The following is a 14610-nucleotide window of genomic DNA, read 5'->3' on the forward strand; positions in this document are numbered from 1 at the left end:
GGTGAAGCAAGGGGGAAGAGGCATTTTACAAAATGCAATTAAAATTCAGCAATAAATAGACATTTTTTTATTGTCTGATAGCATATAGAACATATTTAACATATATATTTATATGTTAAGCATATCTAACCCAGCTAAAGTTGTATGCTCCTAGGTATTCACATGATGATCCCAGGGATTTGTTTTTGAAGAGATTTTCTTAGGGACCTACAAATCCCTTTACTTTTAGGCTAATGCCGCCTCCCTCTTGGCTGCAGACATCCAGAGCTGCTTGCAAGTGGCCATCTGAGCCTCCACAGTCACCTGGAAGATGTTAAATTTTTATTTAATTTTAATACATAACGTCTACATCTAATGAGAAGAAGGGAGAAAGAATAAGACATTTTAAAAAAAACATATTCTGGTTTGTATCCAGTTTCTGAAGTTGTTTCTAAGCCAGTTTAAAGCACACAATGTGGCAAGTAAATAAATTTTTGCTGCGCAGTGCCTTTTTAAGAGTGAGGAACATCCATTATGAAACAATAAAAAGCAGCAGTAGCAAACTCTCCTGTGTTTATCTCATCACTTGACATATCCAAATATCCATTTAGTATCAGCAAAACAGGCAAAAGTGTCCATAAAAGCAGAATTTTGCTCAGTGTTAAGAATACTAGCCCTCATTTCAATGGCAAGTCTAACTAACAGCAAAGACTCTTAATTGTGTGCCCTTGTTGAGTATTTGTGACACTGCAGGCTTTCCTTCCTGTAATGAGAAGAAAGGTGAGATGTGAATGGGATTTAAGTGCAGTTCAGTAAATATTTGGCAACAGGCTGCCGTTCCCCATGCATTAAACATCATCACTTCACACCACAGCTCCTCAGAGACTGTTCAGTCAGGACTGTCGAGGGACACACTTTGGAAGGGAATTCCTAATGAGCAACTACATTTCAGCCTTCATATCCATCTGCTTTCATTAACCTTACAAATGAGATGATTTATTCATCATAAAGATATTAAAATGCACTAAAGCCTTCTCTTATCTCGAGGTATTTGTCATTGTTTTGTTCAGAAAATGGCACTTAGGAGGCTGTTTGAAGACACAGTCACTTCTTTTTAATTACAGTTTACAGTTAATTGGCTCCTAGGGGAGAGACTCAAAGGGACTGTGGCCGAACCAGGGCTCTGAGAGGCCACAAGTTTCATCCCAACAACTGACAGGTGAAATCCCACTTTCCCTTGTCCCTTCCCTTGTGCTTGGTTACCTCCAGCACACTTCCTGCCCCGAGCAGAGCCTGGAGCTGGGTCACAGCCCCTGGTGCTGCCCACACAGCCCTCCTATCCTCAAGAATCCCAGGACAAAATTCCTAGTTAAGATCAGGCAAGATTAGTTAAAACCAGCTTACCAAAACTTTGAATCACAGGGTGGTTTGAGTTGGGAGGGACCTTAAAGTTCATTTTGTTTCACATGCAGGGACACTTTCCACTATCCCAGACTGCTCCAAGCACTGTCCAATCTGGTCTTGGACACTTCCAGAAATCCTGGGGCAGCCACAGCTTCTCTGGCCACCTGTGCCAGGGGCCTCACCACCCTCACATGGAACAATTTCTTCCAAATATCCCACCTAAATCTCTCTTCTTTCAGCTTAAAGCCATTCCCCCCATTGTCTTAACCATATTCTGTGGTCTTCAATGTGACTGAGCTGATGTGGAAGTTACCTGAGGTCATCTGGTTATCAACAGCCATCAATGCTGTTAGTTTATCATTTCCTGCCAACTTGCTGTTTTCTAAACATTTTTCCATCTTCCCGCCATGGACACCCTGCACTATTTCATGCTTTACTTGTCCCTGTAAGTACAGGCATCTTTCATTATTATAGCTATTGAGGTAACAGAATGCTGATATGTTGGGCTATCATCCTTCCAAATATTAGCCCCCTACAAGACCTCTTCTGTAGACATCCTTTAAAAATCCTATTCATTTAATGTGCACAAACACACACAAAATCAGTGTTCACATTTTCTTCTTAATTCAAAGTATTTTCTGTTTTGCCCAATCAGTTTTTTTGCTTATTACAACCTCAGTTTAATCACTTGGTTAAATTATTGAGCAGTCAACCCAATCACAGATATTTTACAGCACAGGATCCTCCAACAGGCTATACCCAGCACTCCAGGGCAGAGCAAATCTTCAAGTGATTCATTAATAGCTTTTTGGATTCAGCTGTGAGTTCAAGGACAGAGGAAAAATAAATTGGAAAGAATATTGGAATTTTTACCCCTTCGCTGTTCTGGTGGAACTGTGGAACATCTTATCTCTCTCTGCCCTTCCCATTTGCTCTGCCATGTCTTTTTTAAGGTCCCCAGTTTGCAACCCCACCCTCCCTAACCTACCAACGCCCGGATGACATGGAAAAATGTTTTGAGATTACTGGCAGTTCTGTGGCTTTGAAGCAATTACACTTGTGAAGAGGAGAGAAGAAGGGCTACAAACACCTGTTTTAACATCACTGTCCTAAAAAATCAGCTCCACTCTTCTCTCACAACTAGCTCATCCCAACTGACCAAAGCAATAAGGAGGCTTCAAGATACTTTGGTTTTGATAGCAAGAAACTATCCCAACTATGGTGCTAAAGCTTTTTTTTTTTCTAATTAAAAAAAAAAAACCAGAAGCCAACCACAAATCAAGCCAGAAACAAGAAGCACATGAACAGATTTCCAGGGAGAACCTTCCCCTGACATTGTGCTCCCTCCCACCTCCAGGGAGCTGCAGGAAAAAAACCCAAATAACTGGTATTTCCAGCTATTATGGACTCCCTGGGTTAACACTGCTGCTTTTCTACCCTTCAAGGTGGTACAAGCCATTTTTAATCCAGACACATCCACATGAATCACCCTAAAACCCCAAGCAGGTCATTCTAACTCCATTATTGGCACCCCAAGTTCTTCCTTAAACTTTTCACAATAATAAAGACACAGAAAACCAATTTCTTGGGCTAGTTTGGTTTTTTTTTTCCCTCTTTCCATTTCTACAACTTTTAGAATCAATACTTTCAAGGAGAACAGCTGTTAAAAGTGTGAGTGTTGAGCTTTAGCTGCCTGTGAGGTGGCTCTCTTGAACAGAGCATTTCTGAGAGTTCGGCTGATGGTTGTGGTTAGTGCTCCTCACATTTCCAAGTGCTTGTGTGCAAGACAAAGTGAACAAAGCCCAACAGAAAAACCATTCTGTTTTCAATAGAAATTACTGAGTAAGGTGGTACAACAACACTTTAAAGATATATTCTAATCTGGAAACCTAAAAATATCTCTCTGCTCTAAAAAGACTTGACCATTCAAACTCTTCTGCTTTCCTTTCCTAGTGTTGCAAAAAGCAAATCCACATCACACCATCTCTCAACACCCCAGTTTTCATCTGGATTATTACCAGCAGTTCACTTAAGCATCACTTAAGTGCACATCAAGTTTTAATGTGGAAGGTGCTGCAAGTGAAGAGCATCTGAAGGGTAAGAGCTCTACAACTCCATTTTTTAAAATGTGTACACACCCCCCACCCCCCTCCCGAAAAAAAATGAGCATAAATGACAAGCTTCTGTTTCCTAATGAGAACTGTTTATAGTTGGATGGGGTCCATGTGGCTTGGACAGATGTTTGACCTTCATCAGACAGGCAGGAGCTCATTTGCTTTTCTAAAGCTACAAGAAAGCAAAGATGCTCCAGCCAGAAATCCCATATCACTTGGGGAATTTATAGAAGGAAGGATGAGTTTAATTGGAAGTAGCCCATGGGGGTCAGTGCTGACTGTCCACTGCTTAAGTTCTTACATTTATGAGGAAATTTCCTGCTCATCACACTCTGCACTACTGGTAGAAGAAGGACAAAGCAAGAGCTCAGGGTCTACCAGGTAGGAGCCAGAAATTAAAACTCCTCTATTGCTGATCTGATTTAAGAGCACTTATTTTCTACTTGGATAATTTTACTCCCTAATATTGCCCACTTGTAACTGTCACTGAGAACTGACAAGTTTCAGGAATCACATTGTCCTTTCTGAATAAAGAACCAGTAATTAATTAACAGTCTTATCGTACCTTTCCACCCTCCTTCTATTGTTAATTATCCACTTCCTAATAGCCTCCTACATACTTTCAAGGAGTAGATCTCAATTTTGCCACTGGCTAAATGCAAAAAAAAATTAAGAAATAATCAGCTTTTATGATTCTCATCTAATCCTACACCTTTAGGATTGACCTGTTCTGGGTGAGAAACAGCACCAGGATGTGTGGCCTCCAAGCGATAATTAAAAAGCTCATTACTGAACCCCATTAAGGACCTCCATAAAAGCCTCAGCCTGGGAGTGGCTGAGGTGAGTGGTGAGGGAGGGCAGTGCTGGGGACGACTCAAAGTCCAACTGCCCCTCCTGTTTGTGTGGGAGCACTTACCTATTTAATTTTGTAAATGAGGAAACTGATCCCATTGCAGCCCTACAGGATGGGCTGCAGGATTTGGGGGGTTATTTAATGTTGTCGTTTCAATGCTCTAATGTAAATTAGAACTGGTGTCACTCTTGGAGGGCACAAGGTAAAGGGCTCACTGAGAACAGTCTAAGAAAAGCATTCAGGACTCAGCAACACTAAAACACACCTGGGAAATCTCTGTACTCAAACACTGCAGTCCAAGAGGCTGAAGATGAGAAGAACAATCCTGCACCTCCTACATCAGGTCTGTAGTTTGTCAACAGCCTCTCCAAAATACAGACACAGTGAGGTGAAGAATAACCCTTGAGCTTTTCCTCTGGCTCATCCAGCCTGCCTTGCTCAGCACATGTTGACACTGCTGCTACTACAAATGAATTCAAATACAAAGGAAAGAAAAATATGTTAAAGCTCCCACTCTTTTTGCCTACTAACAACAACACAGTTGTTCCACTAACAACACATACAGTCTGTGTCTGCTGTGGAGCTGAGACAGGAAATTAGAAGAGTATTCTTTTCAGTGTGATTAAGAAACATGGAGTAATATGTATTTAAATGCCTTAAGGATTCTCAAAAACTTTGTGGAGTCCTTTAAATACCTAAGTCATTACCTGTATTTAACAATGACATAAAACTGCTTCTCACTAGGACTCAAGTCAACTATTCCTTATGCATCTGGATTTGGAAAAGTGACTTATTTAACTTTCAAACAAAGGTGAATCTCTAAAAGAGATCAGTTTAGACTGTACAGGGAGGTCTACTTGTGTTACCAGTTTTGAGCTCTCTTTGCCTGGTTCCTCTTCAGTATCCCAAAGCAATCCACACAGTATTTCCCTCCTCTGCAATGTGCACAGCCCTCAGTGATGACACCTTTTTTCAGGTACTCTTCTCTGTTTCTCCAAGGTCCATCAGCCAGGTAGGTAAATGGTCCTGATACCTAAATCCAGCAGCGTCAATTAACTCAAAATTAAATTATTTATGGAAGTGCAGCATATTTTAGAGCCATGGGATTACCAATTCCATTGCACTGCACAACTACAGTTCTTGAAAGACAAACACTTATTTACAATAGATGGAAATGCACAATCAAAGCAAGGCTCAAACCCTCTTGTCATTTCCTGTGTGCTCTTTAGCTGTCCCCTTTGCAGTGGCACACGTTGGGCAGGAGGTGATTTACCAGCAGTGCCTTTCAAAACTGTTCCTTTCAAAACCAATGGCAGCAGATATAGATAATGACAAAAAAATCAAGAACTGTAACAGCCCAGGGAAGCCAGGCTTATCTCACTACACTCTGAGCACATAATAAATGACAATGGCTGAGCTGCAATCCTCATCTTCATTGCAGAGTAGAAACTTCCCTCAATTTATGCATCAAAGCAAAAGGGTTATGAGAAGGCCAGTGGCTGAAATGAATTCTTGCTGGATTTCTGATACTTGCTCGAGCACAAAGAGATGGTTTTTACCCAAAACAGAACAATGGTAAGTCATCTTAATTCATGCACATGATTGGTTTGCAGTATCCTGAAAGGAAGGATGTGATTGAGTTCAAGGTTCATTTTAATGAGCTCCAATCTTTACCACTTCTAAACTTTTAAACATCAAATTTACTTTGCACAATAAACAAAAATAAGTGAAGAAACTGAAAGCCTGAGGATACCCAGAGAACATTGGCTAACCCCGCTCTTGGAACACTGCAAAACATGGCTTTTGAATATGGAATTTCATTACTGCACCATACACAAGGCAGGTGAAATAAAACTTGATTAGGAGCAAGGCAGTTCCTACTTATCTTCTACAGACTTGTTGTATGGTAAACATATATTTTGTGCAGCTCTTATTAAGTTTAGCTCCAATCTCTATTTTTGTGTACAGATACTGCTTCTTGAATTAGAATTCAGAGGAGGAATCTTATCCCACTGGTACAGTTAATTATTATAAATAAATTACAGGGGTATCCCAAGTAATGTGTTTGATTTAATCAACGAAAAGTTAACGAGGCTGAATTGATGCAGAAGTTAGGCAAGACAAAGCTTACAGGGATTTAAAGATCAGTTCAGCTCCTGAGACTGAAGGATCAATATGGGATTTGAGCAGTGAGGGCATCCATTATGGAGACAAGGGAAAGGCTTCACTTTCTGCTCCTCTCCTCCTGAGAAGCCAGCTCAGGATGGGGCAAAGCAGGGAGACACTAAAGGTTACAGCTTCCACTCAGGAAGTTTTGCCAAAGAATTCACAATTTACAGCCTGCACTGAGCTTTAATAACCAGGAATCTCCAAACAAAGCCTTTCTTTTCCTGCCTTTTGTTCACCTTTGAGAAGGGGCAAAATCTACAGCTTCACTTAAAAACCCAGTTACAACAACATTGGCATAATCTGAAATCAATACAATATTTGGCTGCTACAAAACAAATACAAATGAAGCTTTAGTCTTGACTCAAAGTGTTTACAATGCATTTTGTGGTAATCTGAAATTTTCTTTTGTCTTTATGTTTTTATTAACTGTTCTCAGCTTCCCCAACACAGTTTGCTCACTTCATCTTCCATTTACTGACAATTGCACTTACTGGAACACTTCCAAAAAGCATCATTAAAACAGCTCAGATAAGGAACTAGATACCTGAATCATGGTTAATTCCTAATCCAATGATCACTCTTGAGTTACTTGGAAGCATAAAACTATCTAAAATACAGATTAGGAAAGCAAAAAATAAACAAGGACCTTGGAAAGTTACCAGAATATTTTCACAGATTTTTATTTTTTTTTTTTTGTATATTTTCTTATTGGATAGAATTAGTCTAACCATGACCACCTACATAAAGCAATGAGAGCAGGAAGGAAAATTGGGGAAGTTCTGCCTTTTATTTAAGTTGTCATTGTGCAGAACACTACAGGGAAATTGCTTTAGCTTCAAGTGCTATCTAAAAATGTCTCATACATTAATTATCCTCAAATAAACAAATTATGTGCAAAGAAGCAGAGACTTTTTTTCCACCAATGCATACAGGCAACTCCTCAACAGAAGTGTCCGTCTCCTACTCATGATCCCAGCAGTTTGCACATGGATTTCCAATAGCTGGTGCAGACTCTTTTCAATGTTCTGTAGAGAAAATTACACTGGTTAATTCTGTTCCTGAAGTCAGGTTTTATTCCTGTCCTCACAGGGCTCTGTGATTTACACTGCATCTCCATTACAAATAAATAAATAAATAGAATAACTACTTTAAGCCCATAAGAGAGCTTCAGACCATACTCTGTCCTTCTCTACAACCATGCCACATCTGTAGTAGGGATGGAGTTCAACTATGAGATTCTTGTGGGTGCCTTCCAACTCAGAATAGTCTGTGATCCCAAGTGGTACTGTTGGATGCACTGTGTCTCAGTTCTGTTTCCCAGGAGACCCCTCAGGCAACTGCAGGTGGCTGAAGGAGGAGAGAAATGCACATTTCTCCTGCCCACAGCACAGACCAGGGGTAAAGTCCTTGAAGAACATTACAGAGCACACAGAAAGTATAAAACACCCCTCATTTCCCCTTTCTTTATTCTCCCATTTCAACTCCAAGATTCACCCAGCTTTTCCTGTGAATTCCAATAGAAAAGAACAAAAGCAACCCAAAGGGAATAGCAAAATAATGAAGGAAACTCAAACTACTTTACATATTCCAAAGAGCAATCCTCTAGCACGGCAAGCCCTCGGCTCCCTGAATTGAGCTGTGCACACATGTTGCTCATTAAACAGCCTTATCTCACAGACAACCAGAGCAGCCCCTCCAAGAGCTGGGGATAAAAATGAGCTGCACTGACTTAATGTGAAACCACTCACAAAGCTTTGTCTTTCTGAGATTACAAATTCAACAACTGCCGGCCTGTTGAGAGAATTCTATAGAGCACAATCAGCACTCGGATCCATAAATTACAGTTGTCTATTTCCAGTGGAAATAATTGTGGGCAAAATGCTTGCATATGCTGCTTTCGCCATCTGGATGGCATCCAAGATTTAGCAAGATTTGATTCTATTTTTCAGTAGAAAAATCAGAATTGCAGCAATTCAGAAGTCAAACTATTAATATAATGCACTGCCTGATGCAAAAACTTCATCTGCTTGCAGACAGACACCTACAAGTGTTTACACAATTCTTGCCAAAAAAACCCCCATCGCTTTTTCCCTTCAATTCACCCATTCACAATGCTCTTGGACTTCCTTGACAATTGAATCTAAGGGAGTGGTATTAAGGGGGTAAAATAGATTGAGTCCATGCAGGACATTTTTGTACAAAACATAGGTGGCATTGTGGTTGTGACAGAATCATCTGTAGCACCTGAAGCCAAAGCCATGAAACGTCGTGATGGGCCTGAAGATTCTCAGTAAGAAATTCAGAAAAATAAAAATCCACGTGAAGCACAGAATTATGGGCACCTTTTGAACACCATTAAACCACAAAAACATCTCTCCTGCTCACCAGCACATGCAGTTTAAGTTCCACAGGCAAGACATTTGGACTGAAATAAAGAAATCTGGTTGGCTCTAAGTTTCACACAATTCTGTGGGAAAAAAAGGATTTTTTAACATCACAAATGTATCATCACTGTTAAAGATGACATAGAAGTAGTTCTGACAATTTTATGAATGTATTACTGTCCTGTCATTCTGAAATTCAGATTAAATCTTCATCATTTGAAAGCCACTGGAAGCTCCACAGCCATCTCAACTACCAGAAGCTGTTTCCATATGTTTTATTTCTGTTAGCAGCAATAAAACTAATTTAAACTAACATCAGGAGACTCATCAGATTCCACTCCACTGGAGAGGGTCAGCCTAACATTTATGCAAAAATCTACTGGAGGAAAAGTTGGAGGGTTTCAAAATTACTAACAAGTGATGATTTTGCAAATTTTAAGGACTGGTGATAAAACTGTAACAGTCATTATGGAACAATTAAAACCAGCCAGAAAAGGCCATTTTTACATATACACACTGAGTCATTTAGATGGCACAGAAATACATTCCAACTTGAAAATTAGTTTTACAAGTCTCTCTGACATAATTGTATTTTGCAGGTTCTCAGAGAGGAGGCTGAGTCACAAAGTTCAAGCAGATTTTCCCAGAGTAAAACAAAACAAAAAGTTCCTAAAACTTTGCTTCCTGCTGGATTATCTCTGCTGCTTGTCAGGGTCTGTTTCACAGGCAATCCTCCCACTCCACTCATCACAGAATGAGGTTGGTTTTCCACAATTCTCTCCTGCTCTAAAGTAAATTAGACAATTACTTTTCCTCTTAATCTAACGTGCACCTTTACATGGAATCAGCCTTTCTGTGTGATCCTCAATAGACACAGTTCCACACATCCTCTATCTTCTTTCAGTTCAGCCAAGTAACTTTTACCTGATGTTTCCCCCATAATTAGTACTTCAGCTGGCCTTTTTTTAAATTTCTTCTTATTTTCAAATTAGCCTTCAGTCTTTTCACTCTTTCTGGGCCTATTTCACAGCTCTTCCTAGTACACCACACATTTTTGGAAGCAGCCTTGACACCCTCAGCTCAGGAGCCATGAAAGCCTCTCCTTCTATGCAGCTTTGTTACAGCTTCCTTCATTTTGCACCATGTTAAAGCTCCTTTAAAAGCACACAATTAGGAAGGAGCAACTGGAAAGAAAAACGCTAAAGGTGTTGTTTCTGGGCAGGTTTCAGAGGTCTGCTTAGCAGAGCTGCTCCCTGACCCCCTGTGCATCTCACACTGCTCAAATCATCCACTCTGGTGATTTTTAATCACACAAGGCCGGTGCAGAGGGAAAAGTAACATCTGCTACTAAACCCTGAGACAATCTCTGCAAACTTTGACAGGACATAGTGCACACAGATATCTTCATCTTGACTCACGTCACACCACTAAATATCAAAATGCCTTGTAAAACAAATTGCATTTTCTCCTGGAAACATGTGAACAAAGACAGCTAATTAAAGCAGCCCATCACACTGACAGCTCCACATTGTATGTGTGCATTACACTTCAGAATGCGGTGTTCAAAGCAATCTACCCATTTTTAATAGATTTAACAAATACCTCAGCTTGGAAACTACATGGCATTCACCAAAGGGAAACCAAAGTGAGTTTATTACAGTACAACTGTATTATAAGCAGAAAGAATTTGAAGGGCTGGTACAACAGGATAATTCATGGCTTCTTGTCACAATGAGAAAGCCAAATTAAAGAAATAAAGTCAAGCTGGTTTTTTGTTGTTTTAATGTATTACTCAGAATCATATTGCTTTGGTGTCAACCTTGTCTCTGCGCATACTGTGTGCTTTTTGCATTTCACAGCATTATAAAACATCTTGTGGAGGCCATTCCCTCGTTACAAGTGGCAGTAAAGCCACTGCAAACAAATCCACCAGGACAATATCCTTTGCAACTGAGCAACAGTGTAAATTCCAGGGCATCACTTGTATTGGATATTCCATTCCTGCATGAAAAACACCAGCTATTCCTAAGCAATCTCTGGGTTAAGAGTCTGATTCCACTCACCCAGCTGGGAGAGACCAACATCTCTGGCTGCATCTCAGTTTATTTGGAGTGATCTTTTTCAGTGTCAATGGCTGAGACTCCATCAGTCCTAACCAATACTTTCATTTACTGACCACAAACACAAGCCCTTCTGACTTCACCTGGTGTGTCTGTCCAGTTAACACAGACAGGACATTTTATGCCTGCTTTCTCACCTGCTTGCTGCTCCTTGCACCCATTGCTTTCATGGAGCCCATTTGGATTTACTGCTATTTTTCTGATATCTCTGTGAGCAGGAATGATGACCTCTTCAGGGATTAAGCACTATTCCCCAGACTGCCCTGATCATTTCATTTGAGATAATTACAATTCATCTTCATTTGCCAGAAAGAAAGGAAAACAGTAGGAAGGCAAATTAACCACAACATAAAGATACTGCCTAAACATCAATAGAGCTTAGGGAGCTTTTGTCCAAGACAAGACCAACGCTGACTAGGACATTGTGCAGGCAGAAACACAAAAGAACAGTATCACAGAATCCTCAGTAACATTTCACCTCAGGGAAAATGCAGTTTAAGAGGGAGGATAGAGAATTTACACTGAAAAATGCATTTCAGGAGTTCGGCTCTGCTTCCTGCTTGATTGCCTACATCAGTCTGATTAAAATAAGGCTGTCAAAGAAGTCTGGAGCTGTCTTGGAGCACCTTAAGCTCATACTGAATAACAGAATTAATTCCCTGAACAGCCTCAAATCAAGATGGCATCAGCACCCCAGGGCTCAGCCTGGCTGCCCACAGGTCTCTGTAGGAAAAGAGGGTGCTTATTCCCACCACCACAACCCAGCCAGCTGGAATGTGTCCCGTGTGGCACTGCCAGGTCCCAAAAGGGCACCACACACGAACAGAACCACCTTCCTCTGAGGTGGGAATGGCTCTGGCAAGACACATTCCACCAGTGCCTTACCCTGTCAGTCCAACACACCCTGACTGAAACATCCCAGTGCACAAAGGCGCCTGGCAGGAGCCAGGGCCAGAGTTTGGTTTTCAAGCAGCACCAAACCAGAGCTGAAGTCAGTGGCTTTCAGCTGTGCCTGTGCACTGCATAAACCCCCAAACATGCTCTGCAAGAGAGGAGCTCCACTCCCACCAGATGTATCCAGTGATGCCACACACACTCATCCATGGGAGCAGGTAAATCCCGCTGGAGACTCAGGGACAAACAAGAGTGATCACTGAGGCTGAAATGCTGCTGGAAATCCACATGCCAGGGGCACTACTTTCAGTTTGCAACAGCTGACCAGCAGTAGTCCTTCCACAGCTTGCCAGCATGCTGGCAACTCTGCTGGGAGCTAAAATCCCAAGGAATGAATGCAGTGATACCCACAGGCATCATACTGCAGCCTTGGGATTTGATCCAGATCAGTTGCTGTGCATTAGATAGATTCCCAACTTGCCCTGCACAGCCTTGAGCTTGGGTCCACACCAGTGATCTTGAATTCTGTCTTAAGGCAAAAGCATTTCAGAGGATCTTTAACCCTTTCCTACAGACTCCTGGTTTTTTAATACTTTTCTTGGGGATAGTCTGCACACCTGTGGGTATGAACTAGATTTTAATTCTGCAAGGGAAGGTCTTGTCTTTGCTTTGGGCTTTTACAATAAACACAATGTCTTAAGATGCAACATCCTGACAGTCCCCAAAACCTACTGCAGGGTATTATGATGCAGCCACAGTCAATATTATTAACCTTATCACTGATCAATAGTCACACTGCTGAAGGCAGTCCTCAATCAAGGCATCTGCTTAATGGCAATGCTCTAATGAATGTGGACCACTTTCAGATTCAAGGATGGAATTTTCACATCTCAGTCCTGTTGAGAGCACTTTTACAAGCTCTACAAGCTTGACTCAGCCACGTTTGCAGAGAGGTATACACCCCTGAGTATAGAACACACAGTGAGTAAGCTGGAAGTAAAGTACCAGATAATTACATGAAATTCTGCACATTATCTGAACCTTCCAAGTGTATAAAGAGCAGTGTAATAATGAGTCAATGAAGGCTCTCCCTGACAGGTGAAAAAGAGGAGACTGCTATGAAAGCCAGAACAAATCCATGGACTTCCCCCCCAACACAGATGCTGCCCCAAAACCAGCAGGCAGCTGGCAGACAGAGCACAGGGCTATCGAGCAGGAACTTTGATTTGGAGCACCAGGAACTAACCATAAATCTTTTGTAATGACCCAAACTAATCCCTCACTCTCAAACCACACTGGAGAGAGAATCATTCAGTAACTTATCCAAGAGAGAAGAGCTTTTAGTCAAAATATCAATGGCATGCTAAGCACAACCAGTAATGCCCACACCTAAAAAAAAAATAAATAAAAATATATTTCTATTTAATGCTTTTTAAATATTTTCTTACAGAAGAACATCAAAATGACGTACACATACCTGAGGCTTCTTGAGCTGTCACCTTCATACCTGTAAAGTAATGCACAAATACTTAGGACACAATTATTTCCAGCATCTATAATTCAAAAGCCATGTACCTTCTCTAGCATTCTCTCCCTCTGTACTTCAGTGAGTGTGTCTCTAGGGCTTTTATACTTTTTCTGCTAATAAGACACTTAGAAAAGAAACATGTCTACCTAGGCTTGGAGGAAATCTATTAGAAGTTAAAACCCAGTTAAACAGCTAAAGTCAATAATTGCAATATCAAAACACGTGACACCCTCTGAACCCTCAATAATGATCTTCCTCAAATATGCACAGAGATTTATTTTCCATCCTTACAAGTGGAAAGCATCACCCATACTATTCTAGAATCAGATTATTTTATACATTTTAATTTTTGTCTTCATTTCTTCTTCACACTTTAGCTGAAAAGGTCACAGGCCAATAGGTCTGGAATCCAACACTCAGCTTTATCAGACACTCAGAAAGGGCCCAGGTTGGCAAATAAAGGTAATTTTAAAACCTCATGCTTTTCTGAATTTTAGAAATATGCAAAAAGAAGGGATAAGATGTAGTAAGTTACAGAGGGGCAGATTTAAGGTGAGATAATTTCATCAATCAAACATGGAGCAAAGCCTCTCTTCTTTCCCCAGCATCTTTTTAAGTAAAGAAACTTAATTCAGGACCATTCACACTGAAAAGGATTTAATCTCCAAGGAGAAATGGGAACATAATATTCAAATTTCATGGCCAAATAAAAATCCAGAAGTAAACATAGAATCATTTGCCCAGTTCCTTTCCTCCCTCATTCCCAAATCTGCCTCCTCAAAGACAAGGGAGTTCTTTAGGAACTAAAGAATAGGTACAAACACAGTTGTTTAACAGACACAACAACTTCAAAGCAGTTTTCTAAATAGAGAAGTCCCATGGAGCTGAGCTCAGCCCTGCACCCCCTGGAGTAATGAAAAAATTAATGAATCCAGTGTTGAAGTGTCACCTTCCCACACTCAGCTTTCAGCAAATTCCGTCTGGCAGAGCACACACCTTACACTGGGAAAGATGTTCATGTAATTACTTGTGCTTCCAAGTTCTCAAACACAAAGACAACTGCCTCGTTAATGTCTTAATTTCCTGCCTTTCCTCTAGGCTGGAACAACAAACTCATCCAATAGGGAAAACGACTCCAAGTGCTCAAAGCATTCTGATGTCACTG

At 40.8% G+C, this 14610-nt stretch overlaps 1 protein-coding gene and 1 long non-coding RNA gene across 5 annotated transcripts in view; both read right to left on the bottom strand.

Annotated features, from left to right (window-relative positions):
* IQSEC1 (IQ motif and Sec7 domain ArfGEF 1) overlaps positions 1 to 14610 on the bottom strand; it is a 277486-nt gene that overhangs the window by 210408 nt on the left and 52468 nt on the right. For 3 of the 4 annotated variants that reach the window (XM_033517566.1, XM_033517564.1, XM_033517565.1), the window contains exon 2: positions 13395 to 13424. The exons of the other annotated variant lie outside the window; for it this stretch is intronic. In XM_033517566.1, coding sequence (XP_033373457.1) covers positions 13395 to 13424 — 30 coding nt within the window. The remainder of the gene's footprint in view (positions 1 to 13394; positions 13425 to 14610) is intronic. 4 annotated transcript variants of the gene reach the window in all.
* LOC117245076 lies at positions 351 to 5413 on the bottom strand. The gene is made up of 3 exons (XR_004499270.1): positions 5217 to 5413; positions 4616 to 4813; positions 351 to 742 (listed from the first exon to the last, which is right to left on the bottom strand). It is a non-coding gene; the product is annotated as an uncharacterized LOC117245076 (long non-coding RNA).

This window comes from Parus major, chromosome 12 (assembly GCF_001522545.3).
Source record: "Parus major isolate Abel chromosome 12, Parus_major1.1, whole genome shotgun sequence".
NCBI lineage: Eukaryota > Metazoa > Chordata > Aves > Passeriformes > Paridae > Parus > Parus major.